General features: G+C 36.2%; 3 protein-coding genes and 1 pseudogene across 3 annotated transcripts; all 4 read right to left on the bottom strand.

Moving 5' to 3' along the window:
* Positions 1-735: 735 nt before the first annotated feature.
* On the bottom strand, positions 736-2,503 carry LOC125655581 (neuronal acetylcholine receptor subunit beta-2-like; annotated as a pseudogene).
* A 3,957-nt stretch (positions 2,504-6,460) lies between these two features.
* Positions 6,461-11,933, bottom strand: LOC125655343 (neuronal acetylcholine receptor subunit alpha-6-like). Its single transcript, XM_048885607.2, has one exon. The coding sequence runs from the start codon at positions 11,681-11,683 to the stop codon at positions 10,445-10,447; it is 1,239 nt and encodes a 412-aa protein (XP_048741564.2). The 5' UTR covers positions 11,684-11,933; the 3' UTR covers positions 6,461-10,444.
* A 5,472-nt stretch (positions 11,934-17,405) lies between these two features.
* Positions 17,406-22,477, bottom strand: LOC125655346 (tripartite motif-containing protein 3-like). Its single transcript, XM_048885614.2, has 2 exons — positions 21,668-22,477; positions 17,406-19,462 (listed from the first exon to the last, which is right to left on the bottom strand). The coding sequence occupies exon 2, from the start codon at positions 18,542-18,544 to the stop codon at positions 17,801-17,803; it is 744 nt and encodes a 247-aa protein (XP_048741571.1). The 5' UTR covers positions 18,545-19,462; positions 21,668-22,477; the 3' UTR covers positions 17,406-17,800.
* Positions 19,194-23,132, bottom strand: LOC130048822 (uncharacterized). Its single transcript, XM_056145894.1, has 2 exons — positions 23,012-23,132; positions 19,194-19,462 (listed from the first exon to the last, which is right to left on the bottom strand). The coding sequence occupies exons 1-2, from the start codon at positions 23,130-23,132 to the stop codon at positions 19,194-19,196; spliced, it is 390 nt and encodes a 129-aa protein (XP_056001869.1).
* Between the last annotated feature and the right edge of the window lie 483 nt (positions 23,133-23,615).

The following is a 23,615-nucleotide window of genomic DNA, read 5'->3' as shown; positions in this document are numbered from 1 at the left end:
AAGTTTTATGAAATATAATTACCATCGAAAAAGGGATACAAGCTCTCAATTATTCTAAATGATTTTTTAGTGATTTCCCGGGATGAAAAAAAAAAGATGTTTCGTTTACAAATAAGAGATTCTAGAGTCAAAATTTCCCTGTGATTTGGTGCATAATATAAATATCTAATAAAACATGTCTAAAGGTTTCAGATATAATGCGCATTCTAATATTTTAGAGGAAAAAAAATATTGATGAAAAATTGAAATCGTTGTTAATACATGTATGTTTTAAATCTACGGATAAAATTTTACATTAGTTAGAAATGAGATATTCCTAATATTTACAGAAGAGACGTATTACAGATATTTATTCATCAAGATTCATCCGCGCATTGTTCACAACTGAGTCGCATTCACACGGAAATGACGAACATTACAATGGGTAAAGTAATCAATGACAAAAACTTTAGAAATGTAAATAACAACTTGACGTCAGAAATGAAGCAGAATATCCAGTCAACATTTACTTCTTTTTCGTTTTGTTGTTTTGTTGTTTTGGTTTTTTTTTTTTTGGTTTTTTTTTTTGGTTTTTTTTTTCTTTCTTTCGTTTTTTGGCTCCAAAATTTAAATATTTTTACACTTGGTTACGAACAAATTTACAAATGTATCAACCAAATCATGTTTTACTCAAAAGGATCATATGTAGTAACAGTAGAGATTACATTCCCAAATTCGCTCTATACAAAATGTATTTCTTTGTATCTAAATAAAAAAAATTAAAACCTGAGTCAAATAATAAGATATCCATGACGTAATATCTTAGGCTCAAGAACACGTTTTATATATACAAATCTAACCCATTTATGGGGTCACATCAAGCTATTATTATCATTTGGTTTGTATCACTTTTTCACTTTTCTATGACATAAGCGACGAATTGTCGGATTGCTTTATTGCCCGTTATGTTCCATTCTCCATTAACGATACCACACAAACCGTGCTAATGAGGTACACTAAGGAATAGATACCGAACATAAGAAAATCTATCGCAGACGTGACGTCATTCCAAGACATCTTTACATCGTCCTCATCGTCAGCAAAATTCTTTTCTTTTACATCATCAAGAGGGATGACAGTATTTCCCTTCATAACCTTGTTCTTCCTCAATTGACAATGCGAAAGCTTCACAATTAATTGGAAAAATCCATTCACATTTTGACCTTCCTCTTTGTGACGTAGGCGAAGCTGCAGTGAGGAAACTATCAGAGCTATTCCTCCCATGATGATCTGAATCTGTAGGTAAGACGTAAGGTATGGAGTGGTGTCTGAGTTTGCTGGAAGTTCCGAACTAATGATCGTCAGAAATACCATGAATCCAAGCGCTACTGTAATAGAGTACGACATCTTCTCTCCAGCATCGGCAGGAATTACGAATACAAGAATATTCAGAATTCCAAGAAACAAAATTGGTAGAACTATATTTCCGACGAAGTGCGAAGGCTTTCGTTTTAAATTGAGACTGTACGTGATGACGGCGTTACTTCCGGAATTGTCTATATTTTGATTGGTCGACACAATTTCCCATATGCTGTTGCTCTGATACTGATCCCTTGCCACTGCATCCTTAGCGGAGGTTAAATTTACTTGAGACGAATAATGCGACCACAGAGTGAAAACAATGTCGCAAGTTTGGGTATCGAATGGAAAATACGTCACGTCTATAGAACATTGGGATTGAAACACCTGGTAAGGTTTCCAAATTACGTCTCCACTTAATGCCAGCAGGATATTGTAAAACGAGCCGCCCAGTTCCTTAAATTCTGTAAATCCATTTTTCAGAACCAGATCCGGTTTCCATACCAGGGTTTGGGGTAACCAGGAAATGCTGACGGATCCCACGTCAGGAATTCGTCCCGCCATTCTAGAGTGAGATACGCCGTAGTTACTAATTTCTCCTCCAGTTCATCTAGCTTGTTAATACCCATCAAATGGAAGGACACTTTTAGCTCCGTTGCCAATGATTGATCCGTCGATGGACGAAGTGTGTTGTCGTACGCATTGGTTTCAAACAGATATTTCGTCAAGTTTTTGACCACGTCAGCTGAATATCCAAATACATGACTTGATAAACTCAACATATAAAGTGCACGGAGCAACATTGATGCACAAAGTTGCATTATTATCTGAGACCATTGAAAACCTATCCAATACAATCCAGTTTTAAACACAGATTTTTGTCAAGTTCCTGACCATGCCCACCAAGGGTGGTTGCGTAAAAACTTACTCAAAATATTATTGAACACCGTCGTCGAACATAATTGCACTGAATTTCGAAACTTGAAACCTGTTTCATTCAAGAATAGAAAATATAGTTCACGATTTTAAACTTATTAGCAAAGTTACAAGAAACCATTTTCAGCATGTGTGGGTTGTACGAAGGTATTTAATTCTTTTATGCAGCTTTAAATCATCCTTCGGGACAAGTTAATCCGTAGAGAGGTGAACAATACAGAGAGAGAAATTCTGCTTTGATTTTACATGAACTTGAAGATGAACTCCTTACATCTGATTCAATAGTTCAATGATGATAATTTGAAGATTGTTTATATATTTATAGATAGAAAAGACATTGTAATTGTATTTTCTTCTACCGATGTGACCTTGTCTTCAAAAGAGCATCATTAGATACTTCAAATCTATCGTTATATCATCATTCCATATATATATATATATATATATATATATATATATATCCAATAATAAAAGTCATAATTTAATTAAAGCCGAAAGCGCTAACAGTGAAATGTTCTTCGAGTTTTGTGTTTCTTGACTTTTATTATTGGATGTATTTACTGTATCAAATACCGAATTCTTTATTTACAAACTATATATATATATATATATAGAGAGAGAGAGAGAGAGAGAGAGAGAGAGAGAGAGAGAGAGAGAGATAAACGAAATTATAAATAAAACCAAATAATGAAAATATAATGAAGGTATTTTACTCCAAATCAAAATATATATATATATATATATATATATATATATCTTTTGATTTGGAGTAAAATACCTTCATTATATTTTCATTATTTGGTTTTATTTATAATTTCGTTTTTCTTTTCATGTCACAGTTAAACAATGTAACTTAAATAAGCACGAATTGGGTACCTTTATTAGCTGACCTGGTTTTGTCTTCTTATGCGGTAGAATTTATTCAAAACCTTTTATGAAAGAAAAAGTCTTGTTGTGGCGTTCAAACTGATATTTATATATGTCGAGTACGCTTTATATATTAATGATACCTACTTCATTCAAACGTCAATTCTATATATCAGCGGCGGATTTAGAGAGCCGGCGCACCCCCCCCTCCTAAAATTTTCAAATTTAAGGTAAATCGAGGTATCTTGTTTCGGAAAATGTATTAAACGATAAAAGATGCAATAATTTCTTCCACTCCCGGAAAAATAAATGAGAAAATCCTTTGATTTCTTGAATTACTTTATTGGGAGAACTTAATTTTTTTCAAAAAAACCCTTAAAATTTGGGTCATTTTATTAATTTCACCTTATTAAAATGATAGAAAATAGTACAAATGACTTAATAGGAGAAATATTTCAAGCCCCATAAAATCTGTAAAATCCAGAACCCCCTACCTCATAAAGTGGCGCCTTCCGTAACCACAATTCCTGGATCCGCCCCTGTATATCCCTTTAGACTCAAAATAAAAAACACCAGTCTTATATATCTGCTTCATAGTTAAGCATATAGACGTTAACGGCGAACTAACAACTAACCTTTATAACAAACGGGATGGCCTCAGCTTCTCCATCGTCAACTCCCCATATTTATGTAGCAAAATTCCATTATCACCTGCATATTGTGTTTAAGCCTCTCAATGGATAAAATATGTGAGAACATGTACATGTACTACTTATGGCCTCGCTGCACTTCTCGTTTTTATGACACAGCGAGATCCCTCTGCATATATATACATACTTGGCGACAACAGAATGCAGACTTTTAACCACTCTAACACCAGAATAACAATTCTGGAACTCCAAGCCCTCCACCTCAGTTAGATAACCACACAACAAGTTTCCCGATACAGACCCACATTGTAGCCGAATATTCAACAGACTTTAATGCATTTCCTGACTAGGAGGTTTAGCTTGAGGTGTAAACATTCCATACCGAGGGTAACGAAATGTTTGACCACGGAATAACAAATTCATCTAAAACTACAGAACAATGATGAGTCGGTTTCCAGGAACCTCAAGTCTCTCCGTTATACATGTTCTAAAACAATATCTTTAAAAGAAAAACTATATTCACCCAGTTTTTTAAAACGGTTCATATGTCTGCTTCTGTAGTGTCAATACCATCATATTCCAAAGTAGTTTTAGTTCCACGGTTTTGGGAATACATTGAAAATTGTGAAGCTTGAACTATAGTGAAATTTGCGCTTCATACAGTTTATTAAAGGAGCTATTTGCATAGGGGTGAGGTTTTTCCCTATAATAATTCCGTTGACCGTGAAGGTGCAAGAATTCCGACTCGAGTTGGACTTAAGCTAAAGGATCAATTCAGGGTAACAAAAGAAAAAATAACTTTTTCTGTCTTTTCAAAAATCTCATCCATATTCGTTCCAGTTTATGATTTTATGCCAAGCATCTATTCTATTTTGATTATTTGGGTTTTAACACTACGGACGTCCAGTAGAACATGGAAGTGGTATTGTAAGAATTGAAATAGTTCTTATAAAATAACATTCATAGGGAAAATTACTTACAGAAACTCTATCTTCTGTGTTCATCAACAAAAATGAATATTGCATCCATGAGGTGCAAAAATTTCTCGAAATGAAATACCTACCATGACATTTTGTATAATACATGTAATTCTGGATCATTTTATTTCAGTTGAAATTACAGAATAATTGGAGAGATTAAATTCAAAACTACGTGTCGACATTTACCAGCAAAGCAAGACATCCTTCAGAGAAAAGGATTTCTCACATATGGGTTTATTCAATCATGATAGGAACTAGTCTCGTTCGATTTTCTGTTGAGAGTTGCTGCCCCTTGCAAGTGAAGTGACCAACTGCACACTTCCTTAGTAACGAATTAACTAATTTGAATAAGTAAGTCATGTAGCAGTATTTATCGACAGATACAAATTATGCAGCGGATGACTTATAGATAAAAAGACAGAAATTGATATTCTGTTCCCAGTTGCTCTAGAATCATAAACATAGTTCCATAAAATTACCCAAAGGGCCATAACTCTGCATTTTCAACTCGAATAACATGTTCACGGTAAGCATTAGATATTGATCACCGTTCGTTAGATTTTCACTTCTTCATACTTGGTATAATCACGTGATTAGATACCAGATCTTCTGAGTGGCCTAGGATCTAAGTATCAACAGGTGCTTGCCAAGAAAGGCAACTCTAAAACTCTGCATAGTTGCATCTGAAGAAAAATACATAAATATGCGTTACATGTACATATAATATGCTGTCATTTTCAGCCAACTTCTGTTTGAAATTTTATCGTTGACTTTTCAGTGACCTACGCCGCCGAAATGTCGAACAAGGTCAAAGAAGGGATATTATATATGTCAGTGGCGGATTTAATGGGGCGCAGTCCCCCTCCAATTATTTGAATTGAAGGTCAATCGTTGTCTCTCTTTGTTTAAAGAAAATGTAAACGATAAAAGAAGAAATATTTTCTTCCACTCTCGGAGAAATAAATGACAAAATCTTTTAATTTGTTTAATTATGTTTATTGGGAGAACTTGCATTTTTTCCAAAAACTCTTTAAGATGTGCGTCATTTTATTAAAATGTACTTTAATTCACCTTAATTTTCAAAAATGACAAAAAATAGTAAAAGTGTCTACATAGGAGACAAGTCTTGTAAATCTGTAAAATCCAGAAGCTTCCGGGGGCGACACCCAGACCCCCTGCCTCATAATGTTGCGCCCACCTAATGGCAATTTCTGGATCCGCCCCTGCATGTTTTCTATGGTTGTTTCGAACTTGACTAGATATATAGTGCTATATAGTGAGACTTCCTCCCAAACTATCAATAGTGATACAAACATCCCCATGTGCTTGGTCTGGAAGACTGGCTATAGTATATGCATTAAGTGAGTCATCTGTGGTGCACCACAATTAACATAAACTCAAATAATTGAAAATATCTTTTAAATTACTAATAATTATTTCAAGATATCATCAATTTAATTATTGCACACAATAATTGAATTAAGGAGGTACTCATAATCGCTATAATGTCCGACTTCCTTTTAAAACATGGATGACAAGATAAATATCAGCCTGAAAATATAGATAACAGCAATATTTGTCTATTCATTTAAAAAATAATCGCCTAGCTGGGTAGCTCAGTAGGTTAGCACGTCAACTACTGAACTGTAGATGTCGGGTTCGAATCCAGCAGGGGTTTTATATTTTTTTTTCAGATTGCCTCAACTAAAACTGCAGTTTTCAATTTCAAAATATTGTTTAACATATCCTCCACTTTTCATCCCTATCAAATTTCTCTGATGTAGCATACCTCCTGAGTAATAATTGATTTGATGCGCGTTTTAATTAATTAATGAGAATCATTTTCCTCATTATTGAATTGATACTGTACCAGTATTAATTGAATTATTGCTCTCTTCAACTGAAATGTAACACGCATCAAATGAATTGATAACTTAAAATAATTATAGATATAGTCAAATAATTATAGATATCTTCAATTATTTGAGTTGATTTGTCGCTCCATAGTCATCCCCCTTAAAGGGGTGGCTATATCCACTAACCCTAATGTGTAAGGACACAGTGTATGGGCAGATAAATACGTACTTATATTAGATTATATTTAAACGACATTTCCTACATCCATGTATCAGCAGCCCCACAGTTGGCCCACCGAACCTCCGGGGACCTCCGGGGGCCTCCGGGGACCTCCGGGGGCCATGTATTGAACCAATTTGATCTATTCTATGTCTGGAAGCTTCTATGTCAATTTCCACTTTTCTAGCCCAACGAATTAAAAGAAAGATTTATAAAGGAAAAACAAGTGAGATATTTTAGTTCTCCTACTCTTGAGTAAATACATGTACTGCAAAGTTGAAGTGTAACCTAACACCCAGGGGGAAATAGGAAGAGTATTTCCTTTTTTACACTAAATACATTTAAAAAAAACTACAGTAGTTTAAGCTAAATTTAAAAGGATTTCCATACGGTGATAGACAATTAATAAAAAAGTGAATAGAGGATAACTTTTGATTGTCAGCAAAGGTCACAAACACTCCTCTGAATCCTCCACCACACTTCCGAAAGGGGGAACCTACTGAAGAGGGTTCCACTCTGTACCATCAAGGGATTCATCCCATGTTCCTACTGGAAGCATTACGGCGGACTTTTCAGACCCATTGTCTCCGAGGCTATGACCACGCATCCATCCCTATTGCACCACTCCTTATTGAGTGTCATGAAAGAACTTCACTTTCCTTTCATTAACTTATGATCATGTAGATTGCTTATACTACGACACTTCAAATTGGTGTTGTCCTTCGGATATCAAAAGAGTCATTTACAAGTTAGAATATGAAAATATTGATTTTTAACGCAACCTCGTGTACTGGCCGAGAAACAATGATGTAAAATAGGACTTTTTAAAGGTACCTATACTAGTTTCCGGATATAATATTTAACTAACTTTAAAAAGTGCATGAAAGAAGTTGTGCTTGTATTTCAATGACCACGTGTAAATTATAGCGAAAAGGATTTTTCCAGATAGTAAAGTAAATGAGGAAGCCTCACTATAAAGGGGGACGAATGGCTTTATAGTGAGACTTCTCCCGGGCAGTTTGGCTATATAGTGAGGCTTCTCTGGGATAAGGCTCACTACATAGCCAAAATTTCACTAAATATTCAGTCTTTCCGGGGGTATCTCACTATATATCAAAGTACTGAAAGACGGGATCAAATTATTCAATGCATAACTTTCAGAAATGGTGCAGTTATGCTAATATGACAAACATATGAAAACTCTTCAGACAAATACTTTAATGAGACATTGGTCTTGAATTGCAGATTTACGAACAACTTCCTATTCGTGTTTTTATATAAGAAAAGAAGTGTTTAAAATCGAAATTTTCTTGAAGTATGTTCCTTTTTTATGGTTTTGAAGTCAAAACAAATATCTAAAGGGATGCTTGTATGGTAGCCTCCTAGTCTTGTGGCCAGTTTTGTGTAATCAGTATGACCCAGAACTCGATATTCTTGGTTTTCATTTTGTCGAGATAGTTCCTTCCTTATTAAACCTCAATATCCGTGGTTTGTATCTTATAGTGAGGGTCACCACTTTAACTTGTGTACTTAGCTCTTCAGCTATTCATAGCTAAATCAGTTGCTGAACTCATGTGAAAAAGCATGAATGCTATAATAAAGTAAATGAAAAGAAATATAGATAAAGGTATGGAACAAAGTTTAATATGTCAACAGAACAGACAGATAACATATGATAGGTTGACATATGATAATATATGTTTAATAGCTTATTTTATGGACCAACATAATGAAACCAAATGTTAAATGGCATACTTCGGAATTGCACAACACAACTTGTCAATAACACACGAAAGGTTAAACTCAAGTGGTTATGTAAACACTCCACTTCTCTTTTTAGTAAAGAAATTTTCTAAACTACTAAAACTGTAAACAAGAACATGTAAATTGTAAACATTGTAACAAAATTGGTAACATAGTAATTTCTTGACACACATTTGGGCTAGAAGTTTCCTATGCAATGAATTTGTTTTTACATGTTACAGTCCAACATAAATAAACAAGTCCACAAGCCAGACAACGGTCTTTTCAAGTGACAAATATACAATGTAGCATAAAGTGCTGCAAGTTCAGGCATTTTAGAATATTATGCATATACGGGTATCTGGACAATTAACAATTGTAAAAGCATTACTGTTGAATAGGAATAGCATCCATACAGAACAGTTAACTATGATTGTGTAAAGAATATAATACTGTTGCAATGTCATATTTTGAGTTAATAATACAGACTGATGCCTGATCAGGGTTAAATAAATTGCAATGCTGGATTTTCATCGCTATTTTCAGTATCACAGAAAAGGTTATAATGAGATAGACATGCAAACACTCTAAACTTGTATAAAACAAGATGTGTTTGTGAAACACAAAATGCCCCCGATAATGGCCAATTCCGAAGATGACCAAGGTCGCAAAGACAAATATCTTGGTACCAGTAGAACGATATTGTCACAGGAAATGCTCAAGTGCAATATAAAAGCTCTAATATTAGGTCAAATTCCAAGGTTAAGGTCACAGGATCAAAACTGTTGGCACCCACAAAACGGCCTTTTCAGAAGAAATACTCAAATGAAATATCAAAGCTCTAGCTATTACTGTTCAAAAGTTATTGGTAAGGTTAAAGTTTTTTAAAAGTAGGTCAAACTTCAAGGTGGAGGTCACAGGATAAAAAATATTGATACCTATGGAAAGGTCTTGTCACAAAAAATTCTAATGTGATATATCAAAGCTCTATCACTTACTGTTCAAAAGTTAAAAGCAAGGTTAAAGTTTTCAAAAAGTAGGTCAAACTCCAAGGTCAAAGGCTAAAACATGTTGGTACCCACGGAATGGTCTTGTCATAAGGAATACTCATGTGAAATATCAAAGCTCTATCACTTAATGTTCAAAAGTTGTTAGAAAGGTTAAAGTATCAGACAGAATTACAGAATGACAGACAGTACAAAATCAATATGCCCTTGATCTTCGATCTCGGGGGCATAAAAATAGTTTCTAAACTACTAGAACTGTAAATATGTACATGTGAATTGTAAACATTTTAACAAATTATTTACATAATTTCAAATTGTTTGACACACGTTAGGACTAGAGGTTTCCTATGCAATGAACGATACATGAATGTGATAGTCAATCATAAATATGCAAATCCACAAGTCAGGCATCTCTTTTTAAATAATATAATATAAAGACTTGTAAATTATATAATTTCCAAATAATATGCATGAAAGATGTGTATGGTCGAGTTGTAGTTTAGAAAATTTTTGCACGCTTTCATTCACGAAGTAAAAATATTCATGTATTTTATATAGTTTATAAGTATAAAGCTTGGAATGGCCGCAATAGGTATTTAGTGTGATAATGACCTTGACCTTTGGCCTTTGGATTTAAAAAGCAACATGAACCTTGCATGTCATCAGGATTTAAACTAAAGAAAGGTGATAATTACTGCTCTACCGCATATAATAATTTCTACAAATGTGCTTGAGGAGTTGAATATAATTCTTCTCTAATCATCTTATTCTTCTTACAACATTAAACCGTTTTCTCGAATACAGCAAACTACACCAGTAAAGTGAGTGATTCCAGTTCAACAAGTTGTCAAATACCACGCTCCAGTATAGCCATCACACCAATTGTGCTAATGAGGTATACTAAGGAATAGATAACAAACATCAGAAAATCTATCGCAGACGAGACGTCATTCCAGGACACGTTTTCTTCCTCCTCGTTCTGGGTCAGATTCTGTTCTTTCTCCCCACCAAGTGACACATCAGTGTGAGCAATCGCATTCTTGTGCGTCGGTATTTTGCAGAGCGAAATTTTCGAAATTAATTCAAAAATTCCATTGACCTTTTGAACCTCATTTCTGTGACGTAAGCGAAGCTGTAGTGAGGATACAACCAAAGCAACACCTCCCATGATGATCTGAATCTGTAGGTAAGAACTGATATACGGAGTGGTGTCCGAGTTTGCAGGAAGTTCCGAACTAATGATCGTCAGAAATACCATGAATCCAAGCGCTACTGTTATAGAGTACGACATCTTCTCTCCAGCATCGGCAGGAATGACGAACACAAGTATATTTAGGATTCCGAGAAACAAAATTGGTAGTACAATATTTTGAACGAAGTGCGAAGGTTTCCGTTTTAAACGAAGACTGTATGTGAGAACAACGTTTTTTGTTGAGTTGTCTCGCTTTTGGCTGGTAGACACAATTTCCCACACACTATTGCTTTGGTACTCATCCCTATCTATTACAATGTCAAAAGTATCCACCGTTACTTGGTACTCAGTGTGTGACCACAATGTAAAAACAATGTTACAGGTTTGGGTATCAAACGGAAAATACGTAACGTCTATAGAACACTGAGATTCAAACACCTGATACGGTTTCCATTTGACTACTCCGTCATCTTTGACAAGGACGTAATAAAACGAACCACCCAGCTCCTTGAATTCGGTGAATCCGTTTTTCAAAACCAAATCCGGTTTCCATATCATGGTTTGGGGTAGTGACAGCCGATACACAGGGTATTGTGAAGTGTTCCATGTCAGGAATTCGTCTCGCCATTCCACGACAAGATACGCCGTACTGACTAACCTCTTTTCTACCTCGTCCAGCCTGTTTATGCTCATCAAGTGGAAGCTCACAGACAACTGTGTTGCCGAAGAATGGTCCATCGACGGACGAAGCGTTTTATCATAGACATTGGTTTCAAACAGAAGCTTTGTCAGATTCCTGACGACATCCACGTGATGTCCCGACACAAGGACTGATAAGCTCACGTTCAAAATCATACTGAAGAATATCGTTGTACATCGTGGCATTTGATACATCTTCAGAAATTCAATCTTACTAAGATAGAAATTAGTATTACATGTATATAGCTCAGCAATTTCAGCTGATGCCCAATACTGCGAGAATGAAAAGTGATGTTAATGTTTAAACTCCAATGGATGAAGTATTGATTTTAAAAGTAAATATTTTCGGATTATACCAACGATATTTGATGGGTACTATGACGTTCCATGACGACAACGCTGTACAATTAGAAAACAACTGATTTCATGATTAGAATTATTTCCAAGGCACCATGTAAATATTTGTTCAACAAGATCTCTATTTGATGATAGACAATGCATTGAGGGGTAAATAGTGCAGGAATTAAATGGACATCGTGAAGCTTCTCAAATTATCACAATGACCCACAGTAGGAAATAAATTGACCGATCTATGAATTTAATTGACTTGACCACAGCGATATGAAAGGGACACCCCACTCACCCCTATCTCCTTTTGTGACCCAAAATAGAAGAAAAAACACGAGTAAACAAGGAGCTATATTACATGTACAAAAAGGTGCATAACGGAAAAATAAATCAATCATTTGTCTTCATTTCTTGACTCTATTATGTATAAAGCTATAGCTAGAATAACGCAAAAAAGTGACCTCAAATGCCTGAAAACCCTGGAGCCCCCAGACCTCCAGCCTATTGCCCAAACCCTCTTTTGTAATAAATCATGGATCCGCCACTGACCTCCACCACAGTTTTGTAGGCGTGACCGGCCAACAGTGGATTTTTACTCCGCTTGGTATATACATGTATTGACCAATTTTCAAAAATATTTTCTACAACCGCATAGCTGTAAGAAAACTAAATAGTGATGTAGGGCAGGAAGGCCTCTACCAAAATAGTAAGTTTCATGATCCCCGGGTAGATGTTCTGATTCCAGGACAGAACCAAACCTGGTATGTAGTGTTTATTTGTAAGACATTTAAATAACATCTTCATTAGTGCTGTTGATATCAAATCGACACTAAATGGATATTAAGAAAGAGCAGGTAATAGTTTACCAAAATTGTAAATTTGATGATCCCCAGGGGTAGGGGTTTTGGTATCAGGGTGGGTGGGGCCAAAATGGTCAGGTATTAGATGTGTTAACAATTGAGCATTTTTGACTACCAATCCAATTCGTTTGAAATTTAATATGAAGCATATTTTGGACAAGGATTTTAAATTTCTTTTAAAATCCTGAATTTTAAATTTCAGGATTCGTAAGAGGTGGGGCAAAAATTGACAAATTTTCAAAACTCTTCTCTACAACCGCACATCTGCAAGAGAAACTAAATCCATAGTGATGTGGAATAAGGAGTTCGATTTCTACAAAAATTGTAAATTTCATGATCCCCGGAGGAGAGATTCTGACCTCAGGGTGGGGCCAGAACTTAGTATCATATAGTGTATATATGTATAATATTTAAATAATACCTCTTCAATGCTATTGATACTAAATTCGAACTAAATAGATATTTAGAAGGAGTAGGCCGTCCTTTATCAAAATTGTCAATTTTATTATCCCGGGGGGGGGGGGGGGGTAACGGTTTTGGTTCCAGGATAGGGGCTTTATCATAGTGATTATGGTCTCTCTTTTTTATTTGAAAGACTTCTCTATGTCTGCTGATACGGTATAAAACTCCTGCATATTTAGGAAAAGCAGGAAAGGATGTACCAAAATTGAGAATTTCGTAACCATAGGGTTTAAAATCTAAGACAGGTCCAAATTGTCATCTGGTGTTAATGTTTAATATACATCGTATTCTGTAAAGTCTTTCATCCGTATGGGCACTGTAATGTATTTCTATGTATGACTTATCTAGTAATGCATGTTCGAGTTATCTATCTTGATTGTTTTTACTTCCAAGTTGGTGTTTCTAAATAAACCGATTAACTACATCTTAACGGTGTCTGGCTATACCATGTGCAACTTGAACATTACATGGTGTCAGAAGAAACTCAGAATGGCAACTCTTCCTTTCGATGTTTCAGGGGCATTTAATGTTTAGGAACACATCGTGTTTTATACTGTTGCTAAATGCAATATATTAGAATTTACCTTAGATATGCAGTTGAGATCTGCAGTCTCGATTGAAGTCAGCATTTCGCAAATGCTATGGTCGTTATAACGATCTAGTTCGTCATTACAACCTCGCATTGGGTTAAATGCTGTCTGACGTGTTTCATACCGATTGTTAAGCCGTTCTTGGCACACTGATTTGGACTGCGGATAACTCCGTCTACCTGATCAGGATATGGGGCTCACGGTGGGTGTGACCGGTCAACAGGGGATGCTTACTCCTCCTAGGCACCTGATCCCACCTCTGGTGTGTCCAGGGGTCCGTGTTTACCCAACTATCTATTTTGTATTGCTTGTAGGAGTTATGAGATTGATCACTGTTCGTTATCTTCAGCTTGAATATACAGGATATGAATTTTTTTCTAGATTGCACTAGTGATACTCTTAACTAATACCCAGGTGACCGATAAGGCTTGTGGGCCTTTTGTTTGCTTTTAATGAAAACGAATTACACGATGATTACTGATCAAGTAAAATGCAGTTATTGCTTACGGACTTCACCGATATTAAAGGTGCAAGCATTAAAGCGTTCCAGAGTTTCTGGAAATTTCAATACCACTATTCTCTAGAGGATTCGGGTTAGAAAAGGTCCTCAGTACCCTCCACCAATTGTAGTTAGATATAGGGCTCACGGCGGGTGTGACCGGTCAACAGGGGATGCTTACTCCTCCTAGGCACCTGATCCCACCTCTGGTGTGTCCAGGGGTCCGTGTTTGCCCAACTATCTATTTTGTATTGCTTGTAGGAGTTATGAGATTGATCACTGTTCGTTATCTTCACGTTGCATGAAAGTCAATAAAAATTATTCTATCAATTGTTTAAACATTCTAGGAATTTTCTTTACGTTACACTAGATATCAGGCTCAAAATTTCCATTATTTTTGTTGACAACTTGCATGTGTTACTGCAGACGATAAGGATATGATTAAAACCATGAGGAAATAATGAATGGATATTTATTTCCATGGTAGGATTAATTTTAAATCTACCTCCAAAGAAAAAAGAATTTTAAAAAGTAAGACGTAAATCGTAAGTGTTACGACTACGATAGCTTTCGTGAAACGCTGGTATGCATGCGAGTCAAATGATCTTAAACGTAATCGTACGTTTACGATCTATGATCGGTTAGTGAAACGGCCGCCTGGATCCCAATTCCAACCATTATACACAAGAAAGAACCCTTATAGCGGCTAATTTCTCTTCCGATAAGTTGAACTTTTGTCGCCATGTTTCGAGGGGAAAATTACGCTTATAAATTTTCAACTGAGTGTAAACAAGATTTCATGGCATAATCATGTTATGAGACACGCGGACTTAACAATATCGTTATCATGGTTACATGTATAGAGATATATAATTATAGATAGTCGGCACACGGACTAAATAGTTAATAATACTTTTATATTTTTACACATGTTAACTAATCATGTTATTTATTCCGTTTTTTAAAGTCACATTTACGGAATAAATGCTATTGTAAAGTCCGCGGATTGAATAACATGATTATGCCCTATTATTGTGTGACTCTCTCTACATGAAAAGCCAAAACCGTTTCCCTATCGAGCTGGATTATGCGGTAAGCCTTAAACGCTTGCACGGACGCCTCGATCCCCAGTTAGATAGATAAGGTATATACAATGACTAGTAAGTAAACGTCCATCAATTTCTAGCATCCAATTTGAAGTTTAATTTCTCCTGATTGACAAGGGTTCACAGACCAGTTAAACTTGAAGGCGGTGCTTATTTTCTCAGTCTTTAAGAGTCGACTAAATGGGGAGGTCCTTCGGTTACCATATCATGTTTTGGGGAAAAGACAGCCGATACACAGGGTATTGTGAAGTGTTCCATGTCAGGAATTCGTCTCGCCATTCCACGAACAGTTACGCCGTACTGACTAACCTCTTCTCTACCTCATCGAGCTTGTTTATACCCATCAAGTGGAAGCTCACAGAGAGCTGTGTTGCCGAAAAATGACCCATTGATGGACGAAGCGTTTTATCATAGACACTGGTTTCAAACAGAAGCTTTGTCAGATTCCTGACGACATCCACGTGATATCCCGACACAGGGACTGATAAGCTCACGTTCAAAATCATACTGAAGAATATTGTTGTACATCGTGGCATTTTATAGAACTTCATAAAAATTACAAATCAATCTTACTAAGATAGAAAACAGTATTACGGGTATAACGCTCAGCAATTTCAGCTGATGCCCAATGCTGCGAAAATGAAAATGTGATGTTAATGTTTAAACTGCAATGGGTAAAGTTGTGATTTTAAAAGGACGGTAAATATTCTAGGACAATATCAGCGATATTTGATGGGCACCATGACGTTCCATGACGACAACGCTGCACAATTAGAAAACAACTGATTTCGTGATCAGAATTATTTCTAAGGCACTGTTACGAAAGTAGTATAACACATCCCAGAGAATGCCCTATTAAATCTAAAGAAAGTAAATGTTTGGTGAGGTACTCCCAATCATGATCATCATGAGTAATTCATCCCAATTACGCAATGCAAATGTATTTTGATGGATTTTTATATTTACCATTATAACTCGGGAGAGTGCATCTCGAAATCCCGAATTTCCTCTGTGTCATATTATGCTGATTAATATTGCTAACCATGATTAATATTGCTTTAAGATTGATCACTGTTCGTTATCTTCACCTTGCATGTATATCTATTTCACGATGATTTCCAGCAGTGAATTCCAACATACAACTTCTGTAAAACACGTTTAGCACTCCCTTACACGCGATTGTATTCCAACTGCTTCAAACACTTCGACAGTCAAATATGGCGGGTGTTTACCTATGACGCAACATCATAACAATCGAGCCCGACGTCAATAAATACGCAGCTACAACAAAACATCTTGACAAAATAGCAACATCCCACCAAAACAATGAATGGGAGTGTCCAACAGTACCGTTGGGTAATTATTTTTTTTGTTTTTGATCATTAACTGATTTTTATCTGGGAGCTGATGGACATATGATGGCCAAGTTTATATACCTTATTAATACTTAAGTGTATGGGAGCTCTAGCATATTAGAAACAAAAGTTTACATCATTTATATTAATGATATCCCATGATTTTTTCTATTGGAGAAGCTGAGATACTGTTACTTATTAACCCCCATAAATGGGAAAGTAATTATATCCCAGAAAACTTTGTCCCACGTTAATTTTATCAACATGCTTGACTTGATTAATAAAGTTTTATCTTTTGTATTCCTGGCTTTATTTGTCCTTTGTCCAATGTACAGACTTGGGAGACCCACATAAGTTGCTTATACGTGAAAACATAAGAAACGCAACAGCACTATCTAAATATTTGTTCAGCAACATCTCTATTTGATATTAAGTCTTTTATGAGAGAAAATACATGGAGGTAATCAGTGTTTGAATTAAATGGACAGCGTAAAGCTTTTCAAATTATCACAATAACCCAGAGTAGGAAGGAAATTGATTGATCTATGAATTTTAATTGACTTGACCACAGCGATATGAAAGGGACACCCCAACCCACCACTATCCCCTTTTGTGACCAAACAGAGAAGAAATATATTAATAAAACAAAAAGCTATATTACATATACAAAAAAAGTACATAAAGGAAAAACAAATCAATCAATGTATTTATTTATTGACTCTATTATCCTTAAAATATAGCTAGAATAACCTATAAAAAACAACATCGAAAGCCTGAAAATCCTGAAACTAAAACAACAAAAACAACAGTTGATAAGGCCTGGGTTCCACTGTGAATATTTTTTTTTCTTTTACACAGAGGGCGGGAGAGCTGTCAATCAATGGATTTTGTTCACAGTAAAAATAAAGTCACACTAGGCATATAAAATATTACAAGAAGAAGAAACTAACTCTTATGTCTAAATTATCAATGCTAAACAAAACAACTCTGTATAAATACATTTCGTATGAAGTAAACATTGTTGTGTAAATATCATCAAGAGCAATGTGTGAACTCTGTCATTATCTGATGTCTGTATGTGATATCATGTGTTTATTTCATGTACTGAATCACTTTCACTTCTCCTGACTGATATAACCCTACCCACAGCCTCCCCTCACTGTCCACGCTCATTCCATCAGGATAATCTAGTCCACAATTGTTCACACATCTCAGGAACTGTCCGTTCTGATCCAGGATGTGTAGACAGTCATTGTTCATGTCTGCCACAATGATCTGACTCATGGAGTCTGTCACTATGTGTTTAGGATTAAATGACTTCCTCCTCCTGGCTGGTGTACCATCGTATCGGAAACGAACTCTTCCTGACTTGTCCACCACGACCATGGAGGAAGCATTACGATCAGAGGCACAGATGTCTCCATTGTTGTTCTCCACCACATACAGCAGGTATTTCCCTCCATTATAGATTGGTTCTCCTTCTTCATCTCTATATATTTCCTGTTTCACTGCGTGTCCCTGATAATGTACAATTTTATATTGGCTTTTATCAGTAGTACACACACTGACCAGAATGCCCCCTGACTTAGTACAGCATAGTTGACCTGGATGCCAGCCCTGTGCTGTAGTTATCAGTGTTTCTATTCTCTCGTGTCTGACAATGTTCACAGTTCTCTTGGGACCATCACTGTATACCAGTTCTCCCTGTCTGGTCACTGTGATGTCACTAGGCCTGGTTTTACATGTGGTGGTGACAGTGTCCCGTACAGCCCCGTGTATGTCAACACGTCTTATGGTTTTATCTTTACCACTCATCCACTCCCACACAGGAAACATTGAATAGAGGATTAACTCCAGTGGGAATGGTTGTAATTGATTTGGCTTGCTCTAGCAGCATTTGTAAAGATAAATAGGAGACTTCGTCTGTCAGACTGGACAGTGTTGTCTGTGTCAGGCTAGCCTTGTAGTTTTCTAATTCCAGGCTGAGTTATCTACCTTGGACTGTGTTGGTTTTGAGTGATGGCAATTTGACATCAATTTCAGTAGGCATGTTTCTGTATCCCTCGAGTTTGGATTTGTATTTGGTGACTGCAGAAACATTATTTGACTTCAGAATTTCTTTGTTTTGTTGGACTGTTTGGGTAATGTCTGGAATTTGATTTTTTATTTTGGATTGGTGAGAGTTTAGAGCAGCCAGGATATTCTCCTTCATGGATTTCATTAAAGAACCAAACGTATTGAAAATGGTGTCGACTTCTTGGTGCCAGAATTTTCCGTGCTTTTCTTTTTCTCTGTCCAGTTCATCAAATGCGGCTATTATAATGGATATTTTGCTTTCCGTTTCTTCGGTTTTCTTCTGGTACAGTGGAATAATGGTGGATTCAATTTCTTTGGTTTCCTTTTCAAGCTCATTTTTCTTGTCGTTGAATATTTCTGGCATATCCTTGACTTGGTGTCCATTATGGGGACCAACTATACATTTCAGTCAACTTGGAACATCACATTGGTGGCAGTGAACCTCGCATCTCTGGCTGGAGTGAAATTCACATTCAGGAAAAACAAATTGTATCTTTTTGTCTTTGAAATGAACGATGTCATGTTGTTGGTACTTGAGCTTGTCCACATGTTTACTAACACAGTCCACACACAAACTGAGTTGACAGTTGTTACAGAACTGCTGGGTAGGCTTGACACAAAGGTCACATGTGATGACCTCCTGTGCCTGGAGGCTGTGCGTGGCTATCATCTGTCTCACTGTAATTATACAACCAATTATTATATTCATTCATGAAAATAAGGTAGTAAAATTATACAATAAATGTGATTGACCAACAGACGATTTATATACATGTAGTGTACAATTGAAGGTGGATTCGGAAAATTTTCAAATGTTCGGGAGTGGAGGATGTGACCCAATATCACCAAAACGAGGGAGATTGTAGATATCTTAAAATGTTCGACCAAAACGAGGGAAATTGTAAACATGAAATAATGGTCGATTCAATCCAGAGAGATAGTAGACATTCAAAAATATTCAACAAAAAAACGATGGGGTGCAAAACCCGTAAAACCCAATGGCAGATCAAGCGGAGGTTAAGTCAGGTTTACCCCCACCCCTCCCTTTTTAGTTGAATATTTTTATCAACTTTTTTGGTTTTTTCCTTTTTATGCCATTTGGGGGCTATAACCCCCCCCCCCTTTTTTTTTTGTTGAAGCAGTAAACAGGTCCAGACAAAAGAATATTTCTAGCTACGTAGCTATTAATAGCTACCGAGGCTACTTTTACCTGGGTTTTTTAAAATATAAATAAATAATAATTAAGGTGCATCTTTTAAACAGATGAGTCTATGTATCATGTTGTGCATGTGCAAGTCAAAATTTGGAGTGTAAATTTAAATATTTTACGAGAGTGGAGAATGTAGAGAAATGCGTGAAAAATCGGCCCAAAAATCTTTAATGTAAAATTGTATGAGAGTCAACTTTAAAATTTAAATACATATTTGTAATACATTCTAGACTTCATATCACATTACTTTGATCCTAGGCTCCTAGAAAATGGAACTGGGTGTAGTTAGTGATGCAAATTTGAAAGGTTAGAAAGTAATCATTTTTCTCCAATATTTGTGTACCAAATTTCTTGATTCACTTACACTGACGATGAACGTCAGTGTAAGTGAATCAAGAAATTTGGTACACACCATATTGCACCGTTTCTGCATTATGACACGAATTGCAAGTAAAGGAAAAAGTAGGTAAAAATAGCTACCTGGAGTAATTTAAATACCTTGGTAGAATTGCCTTTGGACTGGACCTGGCAAAGGTACAAACCTGGGTCGTACCCCCCTTAAACATTTTCTGGATTCGCTATTCATATGCATATGGTTTTATTCGGGTTTCATCAGAGCCAATCGGAAAATCGCTCGGTCTTTTCCGTTAAGCCAAGAAAGAACGAGGTCTTGACGGAGAAGACCGAGCTGGAGCTGTGTTTCCTATATATTCGCATGTAAACATTTGATCCCCTTTTGTATGGTTTGAATAAACGCGCATTTGCACTATGTCCAGAAAACGTTCATATCAATTTTAACTATCCTGGACCAGTGGTTCTTGAGAAGACTTTTAAAGATGATGTCCCCCATATATTCACATGTAATTTAACTTTAATCCCCTATTGTAGCCCCACTCTATCCCTGGGGTCCATGATTAAATCAAACTTGAATTTGCACCATGCCAGGAAGCTTTCATGTAAATGGGGTTCGTGGAATTACCGGAAACACCGTAAACATCAGGTAATTCCAATAAACACTTTAAAAAGTACCAAAAACATCAATGTATCATCAAAAACACCTAGTGCATACCTGTAAATATATATATATCCATAGCGTTGTTCATATTGAAGGAGAATTGAATGAGCTATGAATAGTTTTATATCTTGTATTTCAGACTGCATTTGTTCTGGGTACTTTTGGGGTGTTTTCAGGAATTTCCTGGTGTTTACGTTGTTTCTAGTAACTCCATGGACCGATGTAAATGTCAGATTTTCTGGTCCAGTCATGGTTCTTGAGAAGATGTTTAAAGATTTCCCCAATATACTCCCATGTAAAGTTTTGATCCCCTATGGTGGCCCCACTCAACCCCCGGGGACCATGATTTTAACACACTTAATCTTCACTGTCAGGAAGCTATTGGACATTCAACAATACAAGAAGTGGGTGGTACCGGGGGTCCTGTCAGCAAGCACCTTTGATTACAATAGCATTATTAACGAAGTCTGTGAAAGAAGTGATCGAAACTGGTACCCATGTTAACGTTATCAATATTTTCTCTACTGATCTACAAGTAGGCCTCGTCCTGACTCAGTCACATTATGTGTCCATGATAATAGTCCCAACACAATCGTGTAAAAGAGTTATAGAAATTGAATTTCAATAAATTAAACATGTTCAAACTTGAATGTTTTACCTTTAGATTTCCGTGTACACCACGTATGTAGAAATCCATGTCCCCCGCGGCTCGCCCCGATATCCACAAGGATGCGAAGTAGTTATGTGTCACGCTTCCTGCACAAAGAGTCAGTTATTCCGCTTTATACATATTGACGGCGAGGAGTTCAGAACAACGGTTTTTTTTATTTAGTTATATATTTTTTGAGGGGTTGTTTTTTTTTCCAGCGGTTTCTAGTACAAAAAAATACAGCATCAGTGACTTGATGATTTTGTGGTTAATTAAAGATGAGATAAAATAAAATGATAAAAAGAAATGATGATTTGAACAAGTCCGGCTAGGAAAACTCCACACACAGCTTAAATAAAATCCTCACTTTCACTATTTCACTCCAATGATTTGTGACAAATACCCAATATTTCAAAGTTCATCATAATCACTGCTAGAAATAGTAAATAAAGCGTTTCTTCTAGCCATATATTTGTTTTTTAATTATTGCAAAATTGCACTTTTACACCCACTATGTCTGTTTCTAAATCTCGCTCTCTGTTTCTAAATCTCGCTTTCTGTTTCTAAATCTCGCTCTGAGTCATAAATCGGGTTCCGGGTAATTAAATACTAATAATCAACAGCTACCATCAAATCTGTAACTTGATAAATACCTGAGTCAACAATTTCCGATTTCTTTCATTGAAATTCGGCTCATTTACAGTCAGAATTAAGAGATGATTTAATACGAGGACTGGCCCGCGGAGATCGTCGTTATGTTCCTTTCATATTTTGGCAGAGATGTTGTATTTTAGAAGCAACAGCTTGCACTGTGGAATAATGTTCTGGTTTCCTTTTGAAGCTCATTTTTCTTGTCGTTGAATATTTCCGGCGTACCTTGACTTTGTGTCCATTATGGGGACCAACTATACATTTCAAGCAAATGGAACATCACATTGCTGACAGTGAACCTCACATCTATGGCTGGAATGAAATTCACATTCAGGAGATGCTTACTCCTCCTAGGCAACTGATCCCACCTGTGGTATATCCAGGGATTCGTGGCTGCCCAACTTTCTCTTTTTTGTATTGCTTATGGGAGTTATGAGATTGATTCCTGTTCGTTATCTTCACCTTTCTTGTCGAGAATTGGGATATGGATAATTCCTCTCCACTCTGTTTTATCTTTGGCTTTCCTGTTGGCCTCGTCTCACGACCTGAATCCTATTTGATTGCTCTCTCTCTCTCTCTCTCCATGTTTCCGTCGGTCTTCACGACCTGAATCCTAGTTATTTCCTTTCTCTCCATGTTTCCTTCGGTTTTCATTGGTTCTTATTAGTGTCCAAACTAGGGCTGTTCTGACATGACTATTACCTCTCATCCTTAGTACATACCCAATCCATTTCCATCTTGATATCTCCTCGTTAAATATGATGATATGATGATGATATACTGATATCTCCCATGTTGGGTAATTCACCCTTTCCTTTCTCATCTTTACAGAAAATTATCAATATCTTTTAATACACTAGAGGAGGAAGGTGTCATGTAGAATTCGTATCCCTTGGTCATCTTCCAGGTCTCCAAGCTAGACACCAAAATAAATTTGTACTCTTTAGAAGTTGAATATTTGACCACATCTTGGATACTCTGTTGAAATCTATTTACCATTTAAGCAGAAGTTTTAGAAAGGATTTAATGTTGGTATTATTTAATAGCAAGGTAATTAACGTCGCTAAAATTGATTATTGCTAACAACTTATTCCGTAACGTTGGTAATAGTTATCGTTCTTGGAATTATAAAGTCACTCAATTTACCTCTCACTAATTGTTATGGGGAAATCGTGAAATTTGTGTCTCACTAAAAATTCGAGTTACATAGTATATACTCTGGTAATGTTTGTTATATTGCTTTGTCATAACAAGTTATGATCAAGTTGAAATTTGGTTTCGGTCCATTGATTTCTCACTAAATTAT

Source organism: Ostrea edulis, chromosome 7, assembly GCF_947568905.1.
Source record: "Ostrea edulis chromosome 7, xbOstEdul1.1, whole genome shotgun sequence".
Classification (NCBI taxonomy): Eukaryota; Metazoa; Mollusca; class Bivalvia; order Ostreida; family Ostreidae; genus Ostrea; species Ostrea edulis.
Note: the sequence above shows the minus strand (reverse complement) of the source record. Positions and strands in the feature narration are given on the sequence as shown.